We start from the raw sequence: 27,837 nt of genomic DNA, 5'->3' as shown, positions 1-27,837 counted from the left end.
TACTTTACAAAGATTTATTACAGAAAGGGAGTGATTTCAGCTCCTAACAGCTGTAGAATCCAAATGTAAACAGAATAAGGTATCAATACAAATGATATTAGCAAGTAAGATATTGCTACATCTCTGTGTAAAACTATAAGCCTCTTGAAACCATAACCCTGACAGTTCACAATCAGAATGACTTTAGTATACCAGACCAAGTTGTTGGCTAAGTAGATAACAACCTAGTTAAATCAGAAATGAGTAACTTAAATCCTTGAATTCACATAAGTGGTCAGTTTTGTGTTATAAAGATCAAATAATTTACATCTATTTTTTCAATATTATATTTTAATATTTTCCCACTAAAATCATTATCACTTCTGTATTCTTTATTATATCAGTGTATTTGCCTTATTGTGACATTGAGTTATTTGGAACTTTATGTAGTTCTTGAAATACCTTTTTTAATCAAAATAATCTTCTAAATCAATATTTGGATCTAGCAGATCTTCTCCATATGATGAAAGATCTGTCTGATTTAAAATTAAGTTTTCAAATGTTTCTTCTAAGTCTGTTTCACCAATTAAGACAGCTCCCATCATTCGCCCATTCTGCATGACGACTTTGACGTATTCTTGTCCTTTAGTACATCTCAGCATTAATTCATGATCTGAACCTAAGCCCTGTGCGTTGTATTTTCCCAGCAATACAACCTAAAGGCAGGGATAAAAACATCATTCTGGTGAGTACCAAAAAGGAAACACTATATGTAGTTACACTGTGTTGTTATGCTAGAAATCTATTCACAAAAATTGGGGAGTATCCCAAAGAAAACATTTGAATGGCACTGCATTTATTGTATGGATCACACCAGCACACAGTCTCTGAACATTAAAAATATCTAGTGAATTAACAAGTATGTAGGATCTGGACTACATCAGCTTAGAGTCGTGAAGAAAAAACTTAGAGTAACGTAAAGAGGAGTAAATAATATGCATGGCAAAGCCCCTGGTTCATTCTTGAGTACGATAGCCATGGTTCCCCCCTCAAAGCAAGAATGAATCTCAAAATGTACCAACAGGGAATAAACCTAGAAGAGACCTTCCCCCCCTTAACTATAAAACAGTATAGCACAGAAAGGTAGGTAATGACTAGGAATTAAGACCAGCAATAATACCAGGTACTGATTTCCAAGAAATGAGAAAATGTGTCATTTTTTGTAAAATAATTATCTAATTTTCTCATTTGAGTATTTACATGGTTTTAGTTATAAAACTAACAAGCAGAAAAAGACACTAATTTGCTTATCTTACCTTATAGTTAAAAAATTTTGTTACATGTGCGAAAAGTTCAAAGCTGAAGTCCATGTCAATAGATTCCCCTAAGCTAGCTGCAGCCATGCACTTCGCTGCATACCATCCCATCTGTCTAGCCTGGGTCCACAGCCTCATCTGAAAGAAAAAAATGTCATGAGGTAAAAATTTTTCACTGTTCTTACTTTAACAGTGCTTTACAAAAGTCCTTGAAGGGGTTCAATGTTGACACTCCTTGAGATTGGCACGAGCTAGAGGACTAGTTGGACCGTCTTTGCCATAGAAGCCATCACCAATCTATACTAACCAAACTTGATTTGCTATTTGATAATTCTATCCAAATTACTGCCTTTGAAATTAAAGGATGATACCAAATTTATATGTTTCAATAAACTATTACAAATAACTAAAACATTTCAGGGTATACCAGGTAAGAATACTACTAATTAGCCAGTCTCATTATCAGCATAAGTAGAGATGACAAATTATCACTGAAAAATGCATTTCTTTTCCTAATCTTTAGATTTTGGTGCTAGTTAAGGCCTCCCATGCAGTTAAATCGATGTATTAATTGGGTGTCCAGACTCAGGAAATCTTATCAGATTTCAGAGACTGATGATGGGAATTTTAAGTTCTTCCCTTACATTATTAATTTCTCCTTCATTGTATGTTTATTTCTACAGAGTTTTATGAATCCCTGATAGAACACTGGCTGTGAAAGTCAAGAGATTTAAATATCAACTCTTCTACATATTTAACTTTTCGTTTTTATTTAGTAACAGCCTTAATTTCTGCACCTGAAACACAAATGTACCCCACCTATTCCATGGCTATTGAGAGAATTAAGTAAGCTAACCTACACCCCTGTGTGTAACTAACGTCCTTTTGTGTGCAAAAATACCACTACAATCATTTCCGGTAGAATGGATAGATTTTTTAATTCAGTTTCCTGTGTATAAACAAGATCGGTTTGATGAAGCGAAAGGGAGTCTGTGGGAAGGAAGCAGAGCAAACTGAGCACAACACTAGAGAACGGCTAGTGGAGGCGGCCTGCAGTTACACCGCTGGACCGTTGTTAATGTCTACCAGCTTCAGAGGCCCTCCAGTTTGGGTCCTGGATCATGTAAAACTAATTAATTACTGTACTTATTTATTGCTTCTACAAATTAAGAGACAAGGTCTATTAGATTCACTCAGAACAAGAGCCATCTGTTTTGTTTTGGGTTTTTTTTTTTGTTTTTTTTTTTAGATATTGCCTGTAGCAGAGTATGACACATAAGATCTAATTTATCCTAGAGGGTTTAAAGTCTTAAAAAAAAAAAAATTCCCACAAACACCAGGGCCTGAGAGTTGAGGACAGATATGCCACAGAAGTGACAGAATGTAGAAAAAACTGAAAACAAGCTAGCACTTTGAAACAGGCCGAAAGCACTCTTCCTGTGACTGTTGTCTCTGTCCGTAAAAACACCAAGTTCTGAAGGTGCCCTTAGAATGGATCTAGCTCTTCTGCTACTTCACACTCCGCAGTTGAGCTGAAGGAGTAAAATCTCTCCCTGTGGAGCTGGTCTTTCACCGACCGTCGCCTGGTTCTTCTGTCTGTAACGTCTACCTGTGTCTCTACTCCTCCTAAGACCACCTCGCCTACGGCCCCGGTCTGAGTATCTTCCTCAAGGATTTCTGCTCCACCGTGAGGAGGCAGCAGCACCTGAGGGCAGGAGGACGTGGACATCCAGCTGGACGGAGCTGTTCGGCTGAGGAAGGCTGTTCACTACAGGAAATTTTTTCAGTCAAATTCCCACATTCATCATTCAGGGGTCATCATTCATCTATACAGTTTATACCTCAGACTGTTATTTATTCATCTAAAGTTGTGCCGTCCAGCAGCCACTGGACCCATGGAGCTATTTAAACTTAAATGTAAATAAAATTAAAATTCAGTTCCTCAGTCACATTTAGCACAGTTTAAGGGCTCAATACAGACATGTAGCTGGTGACTGCCTGACTGCACACTGCAGACGTATAGAATGTTTCTGTCGTCACAAAGTCCCACTGGACAGCTGGTAAGTATCTGAAGATGAAAAAGTCATAGCCCATAATTCTTTTTGAATTACAAGACATCCCAGTGTGTTCTATCACTATAGGATAACTTACCAGAGGGAAACATTCTTTTTTTTTTAAAATATCATAAAAAACTCTAGGATAGCTTCCTACTTAAGTGGGAAAACCAGAAATTTGGATTTGCTGGTAGCCACTCCATACCGTCAGGTGGAATCTGAGAAATTGCATACAAAGGTGTGATGGTGGGTGCAGCTCACCTGCTGCCAGACCGGGCTGGGCCGCCAGGACGCGGTGCAGACGTCACCCGCGGCGTAGACATCAGGGAGAGACGTGTGCATGTGAGCGTCCACCTTCAGGCCGCCGTCTTCTCCTAGAGCAAACTAAACAGAGTTCCTGATAAGCATATGTGGGAAGAAAAATGAAAGATGCCTTTTGTTCTAAAGTGAAAGAACAGTTCACATTTTTACACCTAGGTATACTGATCTTCAGTGAGAGTAAAAAACAGCTGCAAAGTTTAGACAATTCAGCTGAATTTCCAGGGAATCAAAATCCTACTAGGACAGACCAACTAAAAAATTCTTAAGACTTTCAACATCAAGAACACTCAGTAATCATATGACTACCCCACTCATAACTGCAATATTCCTCAGTTTTGCAAGCTTCAAATGCTAAAAGGCATTTGAAACAAGACAGTTTCTCTAAAAGACTCATATGTAAGATTTCATAGGTGTCCGTCTCATCAACGTTTAGACAAATGAATTGTTCATTATGTCCCATTTATGGGGACACTGTTAAGGACTTTAGGCAATACAAAACACTGCAAATCAAACATGACTGTAAACTAAACAGTTTTAAGCTTCCTTACAGTTTTATACTAAAACAACAGTTATTTATGCTTGAGAATTAGAAATCTCATACTACTTTAAAAATATTCAGAGTAGGACAAAAAATTTCACCTTACACTGTTGCCACAGAGGAAAGGTTCTGTATTTGGTGTAACTCCTGTAGCACTGACAATGAAATCACAGCCGTATATCTTTTCATTAGTCAATTCCACATATACCGGCCATACCTCTTTAAAACAAACAAACAAAAAACCACCTTCATTCTCAAATGTAATCATCACCAGCTGTCATTAGCATTATGTGAACAAATGCCTAGAACAAAGAGTGAAAGAAAAAGGCAGGAGAGGACTTTAAAACATACCCCTTAGTTTTATAAGGCACATTTGCTTAAACGATTACAATGCAATCAGTACTGTCTCCTTGTTTTGGGTATACTTAAAAAATTATGGCATTCTAAATATTTGTTGTTCAAATTTAGACAAAGAACTTGTAACAAAATGATTTTAAACTGATCACTTTATAAACGATTAAGCTATTATATATACTCCGCTAAGAGTTTAGTCCAAATAGATTACTCACTTTTTAATGTTTTCCCTTACTACTCACATATTCAAACTCTTAACACTACATTTTCCCATGGAAAAATTCAAAGAATTGAAAAACAGTGGAGTATCTCATATGCGCTAGTTTGGCTGAGTGTTTTTTAAGATGGTGGTAGTTTTCACAGAAGTGTGAAATAGGGATTAGATCTGTTTCTTAATTCCATAATTAGATTTTCAATCTGTTTGATTTTGGAGAAGTCACTTCACCTCTGAGAATATGAAAGTTTTTTTAGTGGATATTTGTTTTGATCTGCAAGATATTCTGATTGACTAAGAGTTGTGGTGGTCAAAGCACGATGAGACTGATGTAAAATGTAAAGCTGCATACAAATTATTAGGGAACTTGAAGACTAATGAAAATGAAATGACTTACATTGTAATCATTTCATTTTTACTTTTTATGTTTAAATTTCATATGGAAATTAAGTTTTTTAATATAGTAAGATTAAGGTTTCATCATTTTAAATTACTGGTTATTGTATTTTTTATTTTATTACTTACCTTTATCAGTTGTGACTGACTGATCAGAATGGTCTCTGGGAAAAGGCAAGGACTTTTTCTTAGAAATTCTAAATTCTTCCTGAAGGAAGATTTTCTTTACTTCACAGACAGTTTCAATGTGAATCTTACGAGAAAACTAAAAGAAATACTGGTCACCATAACAAGTCCCAAAAAATGACTTAGGCTACTGATGATTAAAAAAAAAGACAATACACTTGTAGAAACATATAGAAGAAATAATTCTTACAATATAAATGGAAACACACTGGATGCCCCAAAATAAGTCTCTCAATTTCTGTGTGTGAAGGGAGTGAGCAGAAATCCATTCAGAACTTCAGAGAACAGCTAGCTGCCCCGGCAGGGTATGCTTTTAAGTATTAGCCTCAGTGATAATTACAAATAGAGTTGTTAAAAAATTACAACTGCTAGAGACTATAAAAGCCTCTCGAGGGCAGGTCCATGCCGACTTACTGTTATATCCAGAACCTTAGGGAAAGTACAAAGGAGATAATGTTTACCGAACCAAACTGCTGAAGTTCTCAGGTTAAAAATACTATTAATCTTTGGATCTGAAGATGCAGGAAGAAATGATTTTGTATAATTTCTATCACAAAAATTAGATATGCCATGAAGCCAGCTCCCCTCCAAACTACCCAAGGCTGAAAAGAAATCATACACAGTAATAAGGACTCCATGTACGCTTCTTACAGTATTTATCACAGCCTTTTAACTATTTAAACACAAATATCTAATAAATGAGCAAAAGCAAGTCATTTGCTTATCCAGTTAGGGTGTTAAATATGTATTTTATTTAGAATTCATCTAATAATCTTTAAAATATAATGCATGTGAAGTGACCTTTGAGAAAATATTAATTTAAAATAGGACAGTTATATTCACTGTAGTCCAGTTCTGGAAATCTGTCTGCCTGGGGAACTAAAAAGAAGGCCGTGAGTCAGTTTTAGATGAAGGAAATACTCACTTATCTGTGGTAAGGAATCAGACCAAGTGCTATTGGTTCTGTCTGTCCTAGCACTTTGGATTTTAAGTCACCTACTAGTTGTTTGACTTATTTGTGACCAGTCTTTAACAAATGGTTTAAGAATTTAAAATTGCATCTTAGATTTAATTAGTATATGAACACATACCTCTTTTGTACCTTTAAGATTCAAGCCTTCATGCCAATCAGGTCCCAAGGCACTGCCCATATTACCAGCACCAGCTTTGCTTTGTGTTTCCTTTTTCCTTCCTGAAGAGATAAACTCAACTCAAAATTCAAATGATCTAAAAACTGCCAGGCAGAGAACTATGCTTTGTGTTCTCAAACTTTTAGGAATGTTATAATTCTCATACGTACATAAGTACAGCATGATTTAACTAAGTTATCTGTATGGATTATTTGATTATTTTAATATTTTGTGAAACAGAGCTATAAAATGGATAATCTTTTAATCAAGTGTTGAGTATAAACACAGCATCCCCAAAGGTATGTTTATATGAAGGGTAAGATCTATCTGATGAAAGGTTGATATCCAAAATATATAAAGAACTCCTACAACTTGGTAACAAAAATACAACCAAAATAAAAAATGGGCAGAGGACTTGAACAGACATGTTTCCAAAGACATACAACTGGCTAACAGGGACAGGAAAAGATGCTGAACATCACTGATCATCAGAGAAGTGCAAATGAAAACCACAATGAGGTATCACCTTACACTTGTAGAATGGCTAGAATCAAATATAAGAAATAACAAGTCTTGGCAAAGTTGTGGAGAAACAAGATCCCTTATGTACCACTGGTGGGAACGCAAACTGGTACAACCACTGTAAAAAAAACAGTATGGAACTTCCTCAAAAAATTAAAAATAGAATTACCAAAAAAAAAAAAAAAAAAAAAGCCATATGATCCAGTGATTCCACTACTGGCTATTTACCCAAAGAAAACAAAAACACTAATTTGAAATGATATATGTAGCCCTATGTTAACTATGGCATTATTTACAACAAGCAAGATATGGAAGCAATCCCAAATGTCCATCAACTGATGAATGGATAAAGAAGATGTGGGGTAGGGTATATATGCAATGGAATATTACTAAGTCATAAAAAAGAATGACATCTTGCCTTGTGCAACAACCTGGATGGACCTAGAGGGTATAATCCTAAGTGAAATAAGTCAGACAAAAACAAATGCCATATGATTTCACTCTTATGTGGAATTTAAGAAACAAAATAGAGACAAACCAAAAACCAGACTCTTAAATACAGAGAACTTGTGGTTGCCAGAGGGGAGATGTATGGGGGGATGGGTGAAATAAAGGGGATTAAGAGCACACTTATCATGAGGAGCACTGAGTAATGTACAGAACTGTTGAATCATTTTATTGTACACCTGAAACTAACACTGCATGTTAACTATACTTCAGTAAAACTGTTTTAAATAAACACATGCAAGCTAAACTAGGAAAAATATTTTAAAACAACAAAATACATAAAACAAAGCAGAAACAGACTCAGATACAGAGAACTGGTGGTTGCCACAGGGGAGGCACTGGTGCACAGGCAAAACAGGTGAACGGTAGTAAGTAGTACGAACTTCCAGTTATAAATAAGTCACGGGGCTGTAAAGTACAGCACAGGAAATATAGTCAATGGTACTATAAGTTTGCACAGTGACAGGGTAACTAAACCTACGAGGTGACCACATCACAATGTATAAAAATACTGAATCACTACTGTTGTACACCTGAAACTAATATATTGTAGTCTGTTATAATTCAATAAAAAAAATTAGCCATCGTTTTTTAAACACTGTCAATTTTTAGCACCCTCAAAACTTATAGAATTCTTTTTGAACTGTATAAGCCAAAAGTTAGAAAAAAATTCTTAGGGGCGCCTGGGTGGCACAGTGGTTAAGCATCTGCCTTCACGCTCAGGGCGTGATCCTGGCATTATGGGATCGAGCCACAGGCCAGGCTCCTCCGCTATGAGCCTGCTTCTTCCTCTCCCACTCCCCCTGCTTGTGTTCCCTCTCTCGCTGGCTGTCTCTATCTCTGTCAAATAAATAAATAAAATCTTTAAAAAAAAAATTCTTAAAAAACTAGGTTTTTTTTTTTTCCCTAAAGATTTTATTTGCTAGAGAGAGAGAGCGAGAGAGAGAGCGCGCGTGCACACACGCTGGGGGGAGGGACAGTGGAAGGGGGAGAGGCAAGCTCTCCACTGAGCAGGAAGCCCCATGCCAGGCTCCATCCTAGGACCCTGAGATCATGACCTGAGCTGAAGGCAGGAGCTTAACTGACTAAGCCACCTAGGGACCCCTGTATTTCTTTTTTAACTCATTGCAGTTTTTGTAAAATTACCTTAGATCCTAACCAGTTGTACCATCTGTTCACAAAGATGGAGATGGGCTGGTTCATTTAATTCACTTTAAATTTCCAGTTTTAATTATACATGTTTGTCATTTAAAAAAAATCCTTTAAAATCTAAGTCATGTAAGATACAGAAATAAATATTATCTATATTTCTATCTCCCAACTATAATATTTTGCTCAACGTTCTTACAGCCTTTTTCTGTATGGCTAAAAAGCTAAATAGTTTCATCTGTGAATAAACAAGATGCTGTATTTACCTTCAGTTGTATATTTAGTTCTTTTATGTGCAATTCTAGCCTCTGGTTTTTCAGCAATGAGCTTTGAAGTCAAGAATTCAGCTGCTCCTGCATCAAAGAAAGTATTCCCAATAGCTTTATCTTTAATGGCCCAAATGACTTCACAGCCTTCAATTTCATACCTAAAAGGAATATTAAAGTTACTCGGAGCAATTCTGAAAGTCTGAGTAGAAATCTCTGTATTTGCAAATAACAATTACTTGTGAAGGCAAAAGTAAAGAAAATATCTTAAGACAAACTGAGCAAAAATGATTATACGGAGGAATGTAATACTCTTTCAGGATAAAAAGAGTTAAAGCAGAATAAGTAGTAAAAGAAATTTAACCAGTTTATTGAAAGAACATAAAAATGACAAACGTATGTAACTGAGTATCAGGTAAAATTTCATTAGTGAGCACTTCTCTAAGTGTTCAGTCTCCCCAACATAATTATTGTATGGATGTTCCCCAGGGTTCCATGAGTGAGCAGTGCTTTGTTGACACAGTTACAATGTAATCAATGATGGATGGATGGTACACAGTTAAAATACTGAGAATACCTCACTTCTCTGGTAACCAGTATTTTGTGTACTCAAAGCACAACATTATGGAAGGAGATAGAAAAAGGAGAGAATTAGAGTTATTAACTAAAATTTTAACTCTCCTGCAATCCTCTCCCTTTGCCTCAGAAGTTTCCACACCATCCAGCCAAAGAACGATCCGGTTCACAGAAAAATCAAGGAAGAAAGGAATGGCCATCGTGTATACAGGCCATTACCACTCATGAGATGGCCAGAGCTCCTGCACACTGTTTTCTCTCTAGGTTTGGTTACCAAGAATGTGGTTTACTTAGTATTCATTTCACCAAGTCCCTGAAGTCCCTTAGATTTTTCTGCTATTAATACTTGTTTTAGGTACAACTGATGAACTGGGACAATCCTAGACAAACAGGATATACGGTCATCCTAATTATACTAGGATTTTATTTGAACATGTAGTGGTACTAAGAATACTGTGTGTTAAGAACTTTTAATGCTGACTTATGGTCTAAGTATCACCATCTTTATGTCACAGATGCTATAACGTAACACGTGGACTTTTCAAGCTAATCAATAAGCAGATGATACACAGAAAAGAAGGTTTAGTACATCTGACTTCAGGTCACCTGACGTTCATGCTTTCTGACAATATGGTAAAGGATCCCCCTGCCCTGTCTAATGAGCCTTTATTTTTCTTGCTCCCCTATGGCAGAAACAAATATTTATAGTTACTAAATTTCACATTCTTTGGAGAATATTTTATTTTATGCTCCTCAAGTCATACAGGATCGATGATGAGCAGAACGTCGATATACAAACATTCAGTAATAATTTTCATATCTTAATTACATATAGGCACATCGTTATTATGAAATACTTTGTTTTTATAAATTAGAAATTCCTCTACCATTTTTTAAAAATTTTAAAGTAATATAACAGTATAATGCATATCAGTATAGCTTAAAATACTGATGGCTGACTAGTAGGCCACAGTAATAAGTAACCACGAGCAACTCCTGTACGTGCCCTACCTCACGGGACACCCTGTACTCCCCTGAGCCTATGAACTATGCCCTCAGCGAGATGTGTCACCACAGAGGTATCCTCACATGTAGCAGAAGACTTTCACTTTTAAAACCACTCTTAAAAAAAAAAACAAACAACCAATGAAGTATGGTTTTATGAGATTTAAAAAAAAAAAAAAAGCCTTTTGGAAAGAAAAGATTAAACTACACTAGTAAAGAAGAAGAGTACCCTGACAAAAACGAGCATTTGCCTCAGGGGGACATGAGGGCTGCTGAAGAGCAGAAAGGGTTTGTGTGAGTCATTTCTCAGCATGAGATGACAAACACCTGATCATCCGTGGACCTACGCTGGAACAACAGCATTACATGCGGCCTTTCTTTAGTTGTATCAAATGATATATTCTATCTCCAACCTAAAGAAAATGATTAAATGGATTAAATGATTAACAGGATTAAATGTTGTAAGACTGAACATTTCTGAATGTAGGAAAATTTTCCAATGTAGAGACTAATAGTACTAAGTTACACTTTTGGTGATCTCTAATGGAGAAAATTTGTCATGTGCCCCCTCCCTCCACTTGGCCATGTTTGGTTTTGACTCTCGAGTTTTTTGTTTGTTTGTTTCTCTGCAGTTCCCCATAGTGCCACAAACTTCATAATTACAAGAATGACTGCCACCCCTAGTACTCAGGCAACTGAGGAAATCTTATAAGCTTCCACCAGGACTTACCACCCTGTAAAAAAAAGGAGCAAAAACCTAGTCCAAGAGTTAGAATGGACCAGGCTTTGGCAAACTCATCATTTTGATACAAATTTGTCCTCTCTAGTTAGACTCAACTTTCTGGTTTGAAAATGTCCAGACTATTCCATGTCAGCCATCCACTGGAAGAGAAAATCACAAAAAAAATCAATGCTCTATAGACCATAGCAGGATACTGATTCCTCAGTGTTCTTTGAACTTGAAATATCATCTTAAGATATTAAGATTTCATATTAATTTATGTGTTCAACATTTTCCAACTTCCAAAAAACCAAGAGCTGGGAGTACCACAGATCTTCAAATAGGGAGTCATGGGCCAGACAGGTAACCATATAAATGAGCAAAGCAGGATGGATATAAACAAAAAGTGGTGGGGGCTGTGACTAGGAAACTCTAAAAGTGTGCACATTCAAATTGTTTTTCAATGACCCCTCTATGGATCACATCTCTCCAGTCACCTGTGTGTGACCTCTTGAGACAGAAAATATTCCCTAAACTCATGTTTTGCAATGACATTACTGCAACTATGAACTCCATGAAAGCTAAAAATATAAAGTGGATATTTTCCTTGAAAATATATGAAAAACAATTACATTTATCTTTGAATTTCAGAATACCAAGGTGTTTCTAGTCAGCCAATAATCACACGAATCACAGAGCAGTGTTTAAATAGTATTTAAAAATCTATACTTACACCAGTTCAAGTGCAATGCCGCCATTCCCTATGATCACTATTCTCTTAGCTTTAGTAAGCTGTTTCTGAAATTCCTGTATTAAAAAGAAAAGGAGACAGTGTTCTGTAAATAGTGGGCAAAACTTGAAGCAAGAGGGGCGCCTGGGTGGCACAGCGGTTAAGCATCTGCCTTTGGCTCAGGGCCTGATCCCGGCATTATGGGATCGAGCCCCACATCAGGCTCCTCCACTATGAGCCTGCTTCTTCCTCTCCCACTCCCCCTGCTTGTGTTCCCTCTCTCGCTGGCTGTCTCTATCTCCGTCGAATAAATAAAATCTTTAAAAAAAAAAATTGAAGCAAGAGGCTTCACTGATAATATTCTTAAAATGTAGGAATTTTATCTGATTTACACAGGAACAAAATAAATCTCACTTCCCCACTCTGCCAGGACGCATCCTCCCAATATCACAAATGCTAATTTAGTAAGCGGTCTTCACAGCAGTGCCTCTGCTGGTTCTCCTTGCCTTTTAGGACATTGCATTGAGAGTAGTTCAGATTTCCAGCAAGCGGCACGACCTCTAGTTCATCACGTTCCTAACTCCTTCATCAAATCAATTTACTAACAAGACATTGATCTGTCTCCTACACACAGGGTTATTCCTTCTCACCTAGTCCCTTGACACTTTCCCCGGAGTCAGTCAACACTGGAAACTTGCACAAATGAGCAGCACAACAGCTTGGTGGAGTTAGTAACTGCCTGACTCTAGGAGTTAGTAACTGCCCCCAGCAGTGAGTAATTTGCACATGTTGCTTAACCCCTCTGTGCCTCTGGTTCTTCAACTATAAATGGAAACAAGAAGTGACTATCTCATTAGGCCTCTGTAAGCGTTAAGATAAATAAAGCTGTTAGGAACAGGCACAATGTCAAAAGAAAATGTTAAGTTCTTATCACTCTAAGACAACCAATTGATGCCTCTACCACCTTCCTCCTCTGTCCCCTAAAAAAGATCACAACGAGCTTAGGGAAGCCATGGTCTTTTTTTTTTTTTTTTAAGATTTTGTTTATTTGTCAGAGAGAGAGAGAGCGAGAGCGCGTGGGAGCATGGAGGGCGGGGGGGGGGCAGAGGGAGAAGCAGGTTTCCAGCCAAGCAGGAACTCAATCCCAGGACCCTGGGATCATGACCTGAAACAAAGGCAGACGCTTAATGACTAAGCCACCCAGGTGTCCCAGCCCTGGTCATTTTTGTGGCACTTTCAAAAATACAGAATAGTCCCACTACTTCAGGATGACATCTGAATAGCCAAATTCCTCTTCCTACTATGTCAAGTTCTATTAAATTCTATTGCTACTAAACTTCTATTAAATCCACACAAAACTTTACTGTAATAGTCAATAAATAACTACTGAAATGCACTTGTTTAAAATGCTACAAGAAAAGTTAATTTTAGTTTGTCCTTCACTGAGGACAGTAAGAAAGATCTGTTAAAAACACTGGACACGGAGATAAATGGCGTGAGTTTAAACTGTACCTTGGATAGACTTAATAACTACTTTAGTATAGGTAAAAACTTAATTTCTCCATCAGAGTTTCCTATTTGTAAGACGGGAGTAATACTGTCACACAGGATTATCATAAGCAGTATGTAGCGGCCTAGCTGGAAGACAGTTATGAACTCAGTCTTTGATAACAGGAACCTGAAATGTTTACAATTTTAATTAAGTTATAATTTATAATTAAGTTTTTCTAGTTTTCTCTACATTCCTATTTAATTAAGAACAGGCTGGAAAAAAAACATCAATTTTCAAGAATTTAAAATATCATTAATAAATGTAAAACTACCACCCTATGGGACAGAACTACAACAATGAGCTTGAGGTAAGGCAGAATATTATGATCGGAAACTAGGAAGAGCTTCTTGGAAAAAAGGGTCAGTGAACCCCAAAGCCCTGAGATCCATTACCAGGAGAAGCTGTAGAAAGTTCCACAGAGTTTCACCTTATTGGGATAGTTTACTACGGTTCCTGAGCATGACAATAAACCAAATGAATTTTTCAGTTCTAGGATTCTGTCATGATTCTATACCACAAACATCTGAATATTAACTTCTTGGCTAAAGGGTAAATTCAGTAAGTTTGGGATACGCTTTACCTTTCAGATCATTACATTATTTAGATTGCAAATCACATATTCCCAAAGTGCAGTAATGAATAAGTTATAACCTTCAGCTCAGTTGTTGTATCTGGGATACACTGCACAGTGGAAAGAACACAGAACATCAGCATGAACTAAAAAAAAATTATCAACCAAAGCCAAATAAAACTGGCAATAACATTATAAATATTTTCTGGTTTATGGATCATAAAGCAGACCTCTTCTATAATTTAGGAATTAACACTGTAAGTGGAATACTTTGATTCAAATATAGAAAAGTCTAAGAAATATTCACGCTCCTTTCCCATGACCCAACCTCAAGTGTTACCTGAGCACTGTCCGTATCACGGATTCCTAACACGTAAGGATTTCCTTCACACACCAACTTCGGCGTAGCTCCAGCACACAGACAGAGTTTCTCATACACAAGCTGACTGCCATCTCCCGTTACAATGCACTGTAAAAACAGCAAGGGGAGAGGAGAAACATGTCCATCCGTGGGTACGATTTCATTTTAAATAAAAAATTCAATAAGAGGAAAGCAAAAAATACACTAAGGTTGCCTCTTGGTGGCACTCAATACTTTGTTAGAGCAACTGCAAATCAAAGCAAACATGACAACATGTTCTCCACTCATTTGCCATCATCATCATTGTAGGGCTGTGAACCATTCTGGGAATCTGGTGAAAACCAGTCTTTCTCCTCTGGGAAAAAAGGCACATTCAGGGCAGATTTTGCATAAAACTTAAGGAATCTCATGATATTCAGGGAGATATGTTGACCTCAGCTTAAAAATGAAACATTCAGAAATTTTAAAATTGAGCATTCTGATCATATTATTCCTAGAGCAGCCCTTAATGAGTATTTCTGATCTCAGTGGATGTTACTGTAGGAAGATCTAGTCATTCTAATGGTATCATACCTTAATACTTGGAATGGGTACACAGGGGTACGGTATGGTAGAAAAGGGCACACTATCTGAAAACATTAGAAGTGCTAAACAACAGTATTTATATTCTTAAGTACAAATAACAATCACATCACCAGTAAACATGCTCTTTGGGGATATTTTCATATAAGTGAAAAATGCGTTAACCTTAAATCCTAGCATGTACTGGCTTTAAAGTTATTTATATAATTTTTAATGACATCATTCAGTCTAAAAATACATATTTGAGATCCACTGTTTTTGTTCCTTAATACTGAATGAAAACCCACATCTAAGCAGTAGCCTTTAGAAAGCATGTATCTATAATAAGTACATATGATTACGAGAGATGACAGACTTTGTGGAGTGGTTTAGAGGTTAACATTGTGCCAGGTCTTTGATTTACAAAACATGGCAAGTTCTAACTGTAGCACTTGATACCCACTGAGACATTTGTTATCCGTTGTAACTCTTCAACCACATAACAAAAACATAAAGCCAATAATTCCACAGGGTACAGTGCATACAGAAATTCTATACATGTCTTCCTGTAGATAATATTGTCATAATTTTATTTGGCAAACAGTAGTTATAGAACTCTTTTCATTGGCTACTGTTAAATGTTTGGAAGTAGACATGAAGATAAAACACATAATCTCTAATTCATTAAAGAATATAAAAGATAATACAGACATGATCTCATTTAGGACACTTCAAATGGCAATGGGCGGCACTCTGATTTATTCAAATGCCCGAATATAAATTCCCTCATAATTTATTAGTATGCATTTGAGCACACTTCTTTTTGCAAATTAACTGACATGGATGTTATATAAGATAGGTACTACTGTAAATATTAGAAATTTATTTTGGTTTTGGGATTCAGATTTTTAAGTTCTTTCTCATAAAATTCAGTACTTATTTATTTTTTCCTGTCAAATTAGTTGTCTTTCGAATGTATTAGAAGTGTGTTTTCTCCCTAAGAGAGGACTCACAAATGAGAGCTCGCAAACTGCAAACTCTACCTCCCATCTCCCCGAAGCCCTCGTCGGAGGAGTCGCTGATCATCTGACAACACCCTTCCTGAGCCCGCCTCCTTCAGTCCCATGTCCAGTGGGCTACTGGGTCCTGCTGAGTTTACAGGAGAAATCTCACTCCTACCTGGGCCATTCTTTCCAACTTACCCTGTGCCTGTCTCAATTCAGGCCTTCTACCATTCTGCACGACTGCGAACACCTTCTGATTGGGTTGCTGGCCACCAGCCCCGCACTCCGCCCCACTTCACCTCAACACTGCTGTCCCATCTACCTTCCTACAAGAGCATCCGTGGTATCACCCTGCCTCCACCTAAAATCTCCTCATTTCTCCATTGGTTATAAATTTCTTGGCATGATGTAAACAGCTCTTTGCAGTCTTATTTCTTCGCCCTCGTCTGCCATTCCCCTTTCCTTGTCGCCACTACAGTCCCTCTGACAGCGTCACTCTTCCACGTGCCCCTTTCCTTTTCTTTGGGCCTTTGAATAAGCCACCACCTTTTCCTACAGTGCCCCTAATTAAGAACTCTTAATTCACCCACCTTTTAAACTTCGTTCAAATATTATTCCCTCTGTGAAGTCCTTGCAAATCTCTGTGATATCAGAGCTCTGATAAGAGTTCAGTGACTGTGCTTTTCATGACCCTATAGTTAAACACGTGTGCACGTGTATTCGCTACAACACTGGGCGCTCCCAGGGCAACGCGGTGCCCAGAACACAGCAGACACTATATAAATGTTAATGCTCTTGTGAAATGTAAAACCTAAAATGCTAAACTAATTATATAATCTCAATAGACTCACGACAAGTATAAATTTTCCCAGTAATAATATAAATCAGTGTCACTAAACTTTATAGGCTAGGGACCTTAGTGGTGGTGATGGTGGTGGTAGAGGCGGGGTCAAAAGAAAACAGGCAAAAGCTCACTGAGATTGAACAGTGGGCATCATAAAGAAAGAAATCCTCTTACGTGGTCTTTACTCTTCAGTTGCTTTACTCCAGATTCTATAATCTTAATGTTGGGCAAGCGATTTTCTAACACGGTTTTCGATTGCTCTTCAACATCAAACTCCTCCAAGACTTTAGAAACCTGTATTAGATCAGAAAGGTAAAAATGTAGGTTTACAACATACTTCAATAATTTTAAATTATAACACTTTCATTTGTTTTTATACAGTACTTACTTCGTATTCATAAAACAAAGTCAGCCAATTGCACCACATACAGCGTAAAGAGGACTAACTCCACATTTTAAGATTTGAACTCAAATATTAGTCTTACCACTCGGGCAAGTCAGCCAGGTCACTGCACCTCAGTCTCCTAGCCTGGAAAATGAGGGCTAACTCTACTCACTTCTGCATACTTTCACCACACAGCCTGCTGATTTCCTTATCCTTACAGTTTCCTCTGTCCACTCACCAGTTAACTTTATTGCAATCTAGCCTTTGGACTCTTTCCTGTTGTCCAAACACATCAGCATCCTCCTGGACTCACTTTTCTTCCTGTGCAGTCGTGACTCCATGGTAGATCATTTCGTGTTTTGCCCAAACTTTTACTTCCTTGCTCTCTCATCTTTAACCATTAATTACCCTGAAAACCCCCAACCACAGATCGAACTACTGCTTTCTCCAGGCCTATATACCCAGTCTGCTGTGGAAGGACTGCACCTTGCAGACTGGCATTTGACCTCAGCTGCCCCGTAAATACTACTGGAAAATCCTACTACATGGCCCGAGCGGTTCTCAAATCGTTTAGTCTCAAGACCCCTTTAAACACTTACAGATGACTGAGGGCTACAAAGAGCTTTTGTCCGTGTGAGTTAAACCCAGTGATATCCACTACATTAGCTATGAAAACTGAGAAAAATGTAAAATATTTAATTCAATTAGAAGTATAATAAATCCAATACATGTTAAACAGATTTAATATCCTTCTAATAAAAAAATAACAATTTTTTCCAGAATAAAAGAAATTGAGAAGAATGGCAGTGTTTCACATTTTTGCAAATAACTTTAACGTCTGGTCTTAACAGAAGATCTGCCTTTGTGTTCAAACTACTACAGTAAGTTAATTTGGTTGAAGTATATGCAGCCTTTTCAGAGAACGTATATTCTTCCTTGATGGTACACTAAAACTCAACAAGCGGTTTCTTAAAGATTAGTTGCAATGGAGAATTTGAAACCATATCAAATAATTTTTCATCCTCTGTTACTGTGAAATCCACTGGTCTATCCTGCATTTTGAATGGATCTTGTAACATCATATTAGTCATCTGGACAACTCCCTAAGTTACGGAGATCTTCCTAATATTAACGCATTTTATATCACTACAATATCAAGAAATCACATTACCATCAAGAATCTCAACAGAAAAGTCTTTAAGTACCATGAAGCTCACAGTGAGGAAATGAGTTTTCCAAAATTTTAATTCTGGCTGGAAAGCTCTAATTTTATCCTACTGGCAACAAATACTGTCACTTGTTTTCCTTTAAGTGACAGGCTCTCTTCACTCATTTTCCAAATATGAATTACCATGGTGTGTCAGTTGTTCTTTCAAGTAAAGCTGGCGTCCGTAGAAGAGAAATTAGTTCCTCTTGCAGCTCAGCAACTGCACAACTGCTTTTCCTTGAGACAACACTACTCGTGTGTGCAGAATAAGCACTTTAAGCATACAACCCATGTCATCATAGAGTATTAAAAAGATGTAAACTTAAGAGTCAGGATTTAATAAAACTAACATTTTTTTTACTGGCTCTATTTGAGTGTGTGGCAGTGAAGAATGCACTGACCTCTAGCCCAGTTTAGCCACCGTTGCTTTTACATCATCGGTGCTTAAGTGTCAATATAGTGAGAAGAACATCTAAGGAACATCTTCCAACCCTCAGTAATTCCACCAAAAGTTCATCATTCTAATATTTCCCAAACACATCCCACCTTCCGCATTCCCAGCAAAGCACCTTACCTCTAGGCTTAAAGAGACTACTAAGAACTCTTAGTACTTCTTTCCCACCATCTATACATTTTTTGGCTATTGTCTGCCTTCCTTGACCCATTTCAACCTTTTCAAGGTGAATCCAGTAATCTGTGCTCTATATCCCATCGTCTCTCACCTCCTCAGGGCTTTTATTACGTATTCCTTGTTTTCCTTCATCTTCAGCCTTTTCTACTGGCTTCTTAATCTCAACATGCTAAAGTGTAAACATGCTAAAGTGTTTTCCACCTTAAAAGAATAAAACTCAACTTAATGCTAGTCCTCATGTCCTCTATTTGCTGCCACCCTATCTTTTCTCTCTTTGCAGCTAAATTTCAAAAGAGAAAGTTTATGGTTACTGTCATTTTAGAGTTACCCCCTAATAATTTCTGAAGACACTGTAAACTGTCTCAAAGTCACCAATGATTTACTAGATATGGGCACTTTTTGAGTCCTTGTCTTGCCTGACGATTCCCTTGGATCTGACACCTTTGACCACTCCTCTTTTTTTTTAAATAAAAACTTTATTTAATTATTTGCCAGAGAGAATGAGAGCAAGCACGCACAAGCAAGGGGAGCTACAGGCAGAGGGAGAAGCAGGCTCCCCGCTGAGCAAAGAGCCTGATGTGGGACTCAATCTCAGAACCCTGGGATCATGACCTGAGCTGAAGGCAGAAGCTTAACTGACTGAGTCACCCAGGCGTCCCGTGACCACTCCTCTTAAACTTTTGCCTTTCATGGCTTCAGCGATACTCCTCTTTCAGTTTTCCTCTTCAATCTAGACTAATAAAGGTGGCCATTTTCAGGTCTTCCTTTCTCTCTGATCTTCCTTTAAACGTCAGTGTTCCACAGGACACTGCTGCGGAGACTGCATCCCATGCAGATGGCTCAGCTGACACTTGAAACAATGATGGATACTAAATTTCTATCTCCAATTCAGCATTCTCACTTGCTGAAAATGCTCCAAAAGTATGGCATCATCTAAATTTGGAAAAAAGACAATTCCATATCATAGCATACAAGCCCACTGTGGTCTGGCCCCTGCCCACTGGTTCCTCACACTTTACACTCCAGCAGCACTATATTGGTACCTGTTAGAGCATATTACATAGCAATATACTTTCATGTACCTTGGCACATGCCTGCCTCCACTCAATCTCTTACAAACATGGGAAAACCTACTATTCTTTCAGTCTCAGTTTCAATGCACCCTCCTATGTAAAGCCTTTCTGTACTCTTGCAAAGGCAGGCTTTGGCACTCATTCATAATATATTTATTAAGATAATTATGCATATGTTGCAATATGACCTCAGTTTTGATTTTTTTTTTTGCCACTATCAGTATAATTACCATATTGCATGATAACTATGTCTTGTAGATTTGTTGCCCCAATAGAAAGGAATTATTCTGAGACAGTGCTAATCATTAACGATGAGGGCTATGGAGCCAAAGGGCCTATATTCAAAACCTATCTATACACATCTCAGAAATTTACCCAACCTCACTGTGACTCATTCACCTCATCTGTAAGTGGGGATAATATAAGAACCTACTTCATAGAGTTACTTAAGGATTAAATTAATACATTTAAAACATTTAGAAGAGTGTCTGGTACATATTAAATACTCCATAAGTAATGTGAGTTATTATTAGTAATCTTTTTTCTTCTTTAGAAATTACACAAGCCAAGAAAACATGTTCTTTAACATTAAACAAACAACACCTAATATAAAATAAAATATGTCTCTTTACCGTTCTCCGAATCTCACACTACCCCACCACTACTGCTGTCCCCTGGCTCCAGGGATAGCCAGTAGTGACTTTTTGGTGTATGCTCTATACTTTTAATCTCTGTACTCTGGGTACCTAGCACACTGGTTGATATATAATACAAATGCTCAATAAATGATAAAAAGGAAGCAATTTCCTACTTCTGCTATTAAGAATAACCGAATTTGCATAATATTTGTTATTCTAATGCACTTTCACATATATTAGTATATCTTAAACTCCCAGCCTTCTATACAACCTTAATACTTCCTAAGCAAGGAAAGTATTATCTTAATATTATAAGTGAACCAACTGAGATACAGAGATTTGCCAACACTATGCAGCCAGTAAATAAATTAGGCCTAGAACCCAAGATTTTTTTTCTTCTACTGTACAAAATTTACAAAAATAGCAAAAATTGAACTCAAGTCTTAAAACTGTGGAATAGCTACACCAAATTCTGTCTTCCGGAAAAATACTTATAAGACCCAGCTATACGTCTTTCTCTTATGTATATGCTCTTACCCTATAACTGAATATATATATTTTTTCTTTTAAGAGATTAATAGCCATAATTTATTCTCTGGTTCTCTCAATCCCTTAAGTTCTTTGGCTGTACCTAGGTAGTAAGATATCTTAGGTACCTCAAAGCAGGTTATAAACAAGCAACATATTGCACTAAATTACCCTTGGTCTTAGCGGTTTACTACATGAGAAAGTTTTATTTTATTATCAGGATGTAAGGGAAAACTTGTATTAAAGGCTATGGTAGTATTCTTCACTAAAGTATGGGAAAAAAAGATTTACTATTAATTTTTTTGCATAGGCATTATAACATAATTATAGAACTACAGTATATACATAATTCATAAATATATAAATATACATATATTAGGACATAAATCAGAAATTTTTCGTAAGAGATCACTCTTCTATGATACTATGACTCAAATGATTTCAGACTCCTAATGTAATGTTATGATGTGTGTAATGTAAATTCATGGATGTTCTGAGATGGTTATTACACATCTGAAATATTATCTTCACATATCAACTTGGCTAAGAAGCACTTTTCCCATCTGCAAACACACACATTTATTCACGTACAACTGTATACATTTGTATATATACAACTGTGTAAATATGATATCCAAATCTATTTGTACTCATATTTACATTTGGATAACATTTTTCCTCAAAAGAACTTTATTTAAAATTTTCTAAAAAGTAATTGAGCGAGAGGAAAAAAGTGGGAAGAAAAAAAGATAAGAAATTCAACATCATTTAGATGCTTTTGATATTTAATATAATTCTAAACTCTGGGCTTTGATTTTAAAATGACTATCAAAAGAACATTTGTCACTTTAAACATATAAAACTATAATTACACTAACTACTATGCAAGTCATTGAAATTTAAAAACATTAATACTAAGAAAGCTATACAAAGGTTCTTACCTGCTTGAAATTTGTAACTGCTTTAATAACAGGAGAAGCTGTTACCAGGAGAATATCTTCTGATGGAAACTGAATAGCCAACTTATTAAAAAAAAAAGGAGAAAATATATGATATATAACTTTAGGTACTTTAGATATTAATATATATGCCATGGAGGGCGAGACAGGGATAATGCAATTTTAATAATGTTATTAACCTAGGAAACCATAAACTCACTTTTTCTCATCTAAAGGTCTCCATTATTCTGTGTCTTCTTATTTCTGGGGTAGTGGTGAGTAATGTTCAACTCTGATATTGATAAAATGAGTGATATATTTACACTAAACACTAATAAAGACCTCCTGAAAAAAATGATATAAAGAGGTATTCCTTATTTACTTAAACTACCTTATTTACCAATTTAAAGTTGTCATGCAGAGAATGAGAAGAAAATATTTTCCTAAATAACAGTTAAACCAACTTCTATTTATTTTAAAATATTTTCACTTCCCTACAGTATGATAATATTACAGCAAACCCTTACTAATAAATACTATACCATTAAAACTGACCATGTTCAACCAAAAAAACTATTAGAACAAATGAATTCAGTAAAATTTCAGGATACAAAATTGATACACAAAAAGTGGTAGAGTTTCTATACACTAATAACGAGCTATCAGAAAGAGAAATTAAGAGAATAATCCCGTTTACAAATGAATCAAAAAGAATAAAATACCTAGGGATAAATTTAACTGAAGAAGTGAAAGACCTACATTCTGAAAACTATAAGCCACTGACAAAAGAAATGTAAGAAGACATAAATAAATGGAAAGATCTATCATGCTCATGGATTTAATAATGTTAAAATTTCCACACTACCCAAAGCCATCTACAGATTCAATCCAATCCCCATCAAAATATCCGTGGCATTTTTCACAGAACTCGAAGAAAGAATTCTAAAATTTGTATGGAACTGCTGAAGACCCCAAATAGCAAAGCAATCTTGAGAAAGAAGATCAAAGCTGGAGGTATTATGCTCCCTGATTTCAAATCATACTACAAAGCTGTAGTGATTAAAATAGTATGGCACTGGCACAAAAACGGACACCCAGATCATTAGACTAGAACAGAGAGCCCAGATATAAGCCCACACATAGATGGTCAATTAATCTCTGATAAAGGAGGCAAGAATATATGATAGGGGAAAAAAGTTTCTTCATAAATAATGTTGGGAAAACTGGACAGCTTACATGCGAAGGAATGAAACTGGACCACTATCTTACACCATATACAAAAATAAATTCAAGATGGATTAAAGACTTGAATGTAAGACTTGAAACCATAAAATCCTAGATGAAAACATAAGCAGTAAGCTCTTTGACACGAGTCTTAGCAATATTTTTTGAACCATTTTCCTCAGGCAAGGTAAAACAAAAAGCTAAAAAGCTAAAACAAACAAATGAAATTAAATCAAACTAAAAAGCCTTTGCAGAGAGAAGGAAACCATCAAGAAAATAAAAAGACAACCTACTGAATGGGAGAGGATATTTACTAGTCACATATCCAATTGGGGTTAATATCCAAAATATAATAAAAAACTACACAGCTTAATATTAAAAAATTTAAAAATGGGCAGAACTTGAAAAGACATTTCTTTCCAAAGAAGACACACAGAAGGCCAACAAGCACATAAAAATATGCTCAACATCACTAATCATCAGGGAAATGCAAATCAAAACCACAATGAGATATCACCTCACAACTGTCCAATTGGCTATTACCAAAAAGATAAGAAATAACAAGTGTTGGCTAATGATTTTGAACATTTTTTTCATGTGTCTGTTAGCCATTTGTATGTCTTCATTGGAAAAGTGTCTATTCATATCTTCTGCCCATTTTATGATTTGTTTATTTGTTTCTTGTGTATTGAGTTTGAGAAGTTCTTTGTAGATCTTGGATACCAGGTCTTTTATCTGTAGTGTCATTTGCAAATATATTTTCCCATTTTGTGGGCTGCCTCTTAGTTTTTTTTGGCTGTTTCCTTGGCTGTGCAGAAGCTTTTTCTCTTGATGAAGTCCCACGAGTTCATTTTATCTTTTGTTTTTCTTGCCTTTGGAGATGTGTCATGAAAAAGGCTGCTGTGGCTGATGTCGAAAACAACACTGAGATACCACCTTATGCCAGTTAGAATGGCAAAAATTGACAAGGCAAGAAACAACAATTGTTGGAGAGGATGTGGAGAAAGGGGATCCCTCCTACATTTTTGGTGGGAATGCAAGTTGGTACAGCCACTCTGGATAACAGTGTGGAGGTCCCTTAAAAAGTTAAAAATTGAGCTACCCTATGATCTAGCAATCGCACTACTGGGTATTTACCCCAAAGATACAGACATAGTGAAGAGAAGGGCCATATGCACCCCAATGTTCATAGCAGCATTGTTCACAATAGCTAAATCGTGGAAGGAGTGAGATGCCCTTCAACAGATAACGGGATTAAGAAGATGTGGTCCATATATACAATGGAATATTACTCAGCTATCAAAAAGAATGATTTCTCAACATTTGCTGCAACATGGGTGGCACTGGAGGAGATAATGCTAAGTGAAATAAGTCAAGCAGAGAAAGACAATTATCTTACGGTTTCTCTCATCTATGGAACGTAAGAACTAGGAAGATCAGTAGAAGAAAGGGAAAAACAAAGGGGGGTAATCAGAAGGGGGAATGAAACATGAGAGACTATGGACTCTGAGAAACAAACTGAGGGCTTCAGAGGGGAGGGAGGGTGGGGGAATGGGACAGACTGGTGATGGGTGGTAAGGAGGGCACATATTGCATGGGTGTGTTGGATGTTATACGCAACTAATGAATCATGGAACTTTACATCAAAAACCAGGGATGTACTGTATGGTGACTAACATAATAAAAAAATATTACTATATAAGAAAAAAAATAAAAATAAAAAAATAAACATTTTACAAAAAAAAAGAACAAGTGTTGGTGAGAATGTGGAGAAAAGGGAACCATTGTACATTGTTGTTGGGAATGTAAAATGGTGCATCTCCCATGGAAAACATATGGAGGTTCCTCAAAAAATTAAAAATAGAGCTACCAAATGATTAAGCAATTCCACCTTCTAGGTATTTAGGAGAAGAAAACCGAAACACCAATTTAAAGAGATATATGCACTCCTATGTTCACTGCAGCATTATTTACAATAGCCAAGATAAGGAAGTAACCTAACTGTCCACTGATAGAATGAATGGATAAAAATGATGTGGTATAAATATATTCAAGGAAATATTATTCAGCTATAAGATAAAGGAAATTTTGTCATTTTTGACAACATAAATGGGCCCAGAGAGTATTAAGTGAAATAAGTCAGAGAAAGATAAATACTATATGATTTCACTTATTTATGGAAACTAAAAAACAAACAAAGCAAAAAAGACTTATAGATACAGAAACAAACTGTTGATTACCAGAGTGGAAAGGGGTTGGGGGTGGACGGGAGCTGGGCAAAATAAATTAAAGGGATTAAAAGGAACAAGCTTCCAGTTATAAAATAAATAAGTCTTAGGGATGTAATGTAGACCATAGTGAATATAGCCAATAATATTGTAATAACTTTGTATAGTGATAGAGGGTAACTACGCCTATTGAGGTGACCATTTCACAATGTATGAAAATATCCAATCACTATGACATACACCTAAGGCAATACTGTATGTCAATAATTCAATAAGGAAAAAAAAAGAACATCTTCAATTCACCTGTGCATCCTTAAAATCCACCAGATTTTTTAATATTTTCTCATTTGAACTTTCTATAATACTTGATATTACCACCCTCTCCACCTTTCTTTTCTTCACATATTCTGTAATTTATTTCTCCCCTTTGTTTGCATTGCTACACATGGCCCTCAAAATTTCTTTATACTACTAAATTCATCTTCCAATTGACCTTCCAATCTCATTTTAACCAGCTGCCCCTGCCCCAAACACACTGGAACTAATCACCTCTCAAAATATTTCATCTGACCACATTAGGCCACTGCTCCAAATCATCTCACTACCTGCAAGTTCTTGTTAAATTCTTAACAAGACTTATATGACCCTTTATGATTGGTCTCTGGCAATCTTCCTACCTTCACCTCTGGTCACCTCCCCCAAACACCACCTACTTTGAGCTTTGCTGCTCTCAGGTAATGCCATGCTTTTCCACCTGAGATTATATCCTTGCCTCCCTTTGGACCCTCTGGTTTTTCTTGTCTACCTGGTGAACTTTTACTCAATCTTCTATACTGAGACAAAAGGACACCCCCTCCCCAATTTACACCCTGCCAACTCCACAGGCACCCCTAAATTGGAACGATTTATTTTCATGTCTCTTCCACAAGATTGTGAGTTCTAAAAAAGGAGGTGGCATGCTTTGTTTATACATAACTAATGAGCCCTTATAAGGTGCAATGCCTGGATCATAACGATTTATTTGGTGAAAAAAAAAAAAGAAAAAACACACCTAAAAATTAAAAGTTTGCCAAAAAAACCAAAAAACCAAACCAAACCAAAACAAAAAACCTCTTGAATTTCTTTCACTTCTTCTGTGGCTTCAATAATTGCTTATGTTTACTTTATAACAAAATAATCTAGTCCTTTTTCGAATATATATGTATATATACGGTCTGATTATTCACTAGAATCGGAAAAGCACTCCCCAGCTACATTTAATAACTTGCTCGTTGTTTTACAAAACATTACTAGAGATGAAATCTCTTCTATCTAGTATAGTATAGGATAGAAGTACAGGAAAAAGTATAGGAGAAAACGTAAGAGTTTATCAGTTAGTTACGATGAACTAAGTAACTGGCATTTATCTGGAAGCTGAATTCAGTCAGCTAATTAAGAAAGGGGGCTGAATTTTCTGACCAAGTACTTACTAGTTTTAAGCCTTCTTGCTGCTCTGGCATAACTAGTCTGGTTCAGTCAGCTTTGGGGATTCCCCCCCCACCAAAACCTTGCTCCCCACTCCCTACGCCTAAGGCGAAGCTTGAGAGGCACTAAGAACTTCACCCAAAGGCCACTACGCAGTCTCTAACATCTGCAAGCCAGGAGTGCGGGGGGCGGGAAAGGAAGCTGCAAACGAGAGACAAGGGGAAGGGCAGGAGGGTGCCACCTCCGGGGTCGGGGAAGAGGCGGAACTCGGCGCGCCAGCCTACCTGCTCAGCGCAAGTGACACCTGCGATGCCGCCGCCGACCACCACAAACCTCCCCACCGTCAAGGGAGGGCGCGCTGCTTCCATGCTCCCAGACTCCTAGCGCTTTACTTACAACCGGTGGGAGGGCCGCAGAAGCTCGTACTCTGGGAGCGGAAGCAAAGCTGCCGGCTACTTCCGGTGCGGTTCCTGAGCCTGAGAATCTGAGCTACGGGTGCCCAGCAGCTCATACTTAGTCTCCTCGCGTATACGCTTCTGGCGGCAATTCAGAAGCGCAAAGATCGTCTCTTTGATGCCATGGTTTTGTTTTACTAACACTACACCTGAATGTGGTTTTTCCACTTAGATTTGTTAAAGAGAAGACACAAAACAAAGTAAAGAGG

At 37.0% G+C, this 27,837-nt stretch overlaps 1 protein-coding gene across 3 annotated transcripts; it reads right to left on the bottom strand.

The window, feature by feature from the left end:
• PYROXD1 (pyridine nucleotide-disulphide oxidoreductase domain 1) lies at nt 1-27,633 on the bottom strand. Of its 3 annotated transcripts, none has more exons than XM_002926570.4 (12): nt 27,458-27,633; nt 22,261-22,341; nt 17,032-17,151; nt 14,428-14,556; nt 11,968-12,041; nt 8,933-9,093; nt 6,450-6,550; nt 5,302-5,437; nt 4,315-4,427; nt 3,611-3,733; nt 1,296-1,433; nt 1-695 (listed from the first exon to the last, which is right to left on the bottom strand). In XM_002926570.4, the coding sequence occupies exons 1-12, from the start codon at nt 27,539-27,541 to the stop codon at nt 447-449; spliced, it is 1,509 nt and encodes a 502-aa protein (XP_002926616.2). In that variant the 5' UTR covers nt 27,542-27,633; the 3' UTR covers nt 1-446. The 3 variants fall into 3 exon arrangements, with proteins under 3 accessions (XP_002926616.2, XP_019662876.2, XP_034502417.1); XM_019807317.2 differs by lacking the exon at nt 27,458-27,633 and adding an exon at nt 27,179-27,441; XM_034646526.1 differs by lacking the exons at nt 17,032-17,151; nt 22,261-22,341; nt 27,458-27,633 and having other exon boundaries at nt 8,933-9,019; nt 14,428-14,484.
• Between the last annotated feature and the right edge of the window lie 204 nt (nt 27,634-27,837).

Source organism: Ailuropoda melanoleuca, chromosome 16, assembly GCF_002007445.2.
Source record: "Ailuropoda melanoleuca isolate Jingjing chromosome 16, ASM200744v2, whole genome shotgun sequence".
Classification (NCBI taxonomy): domain Eukaryota; kingdom Metazoa; phylum Chordata; class Mammalia; order Carnivora; family Ursidae; genus Ailuropoda; species Ailuropoda melanoleuca.
Note: the sequence above shows the minus strand (reverse complement) of the source record. Positions and strands in the feature narration are given on the sequence as shown.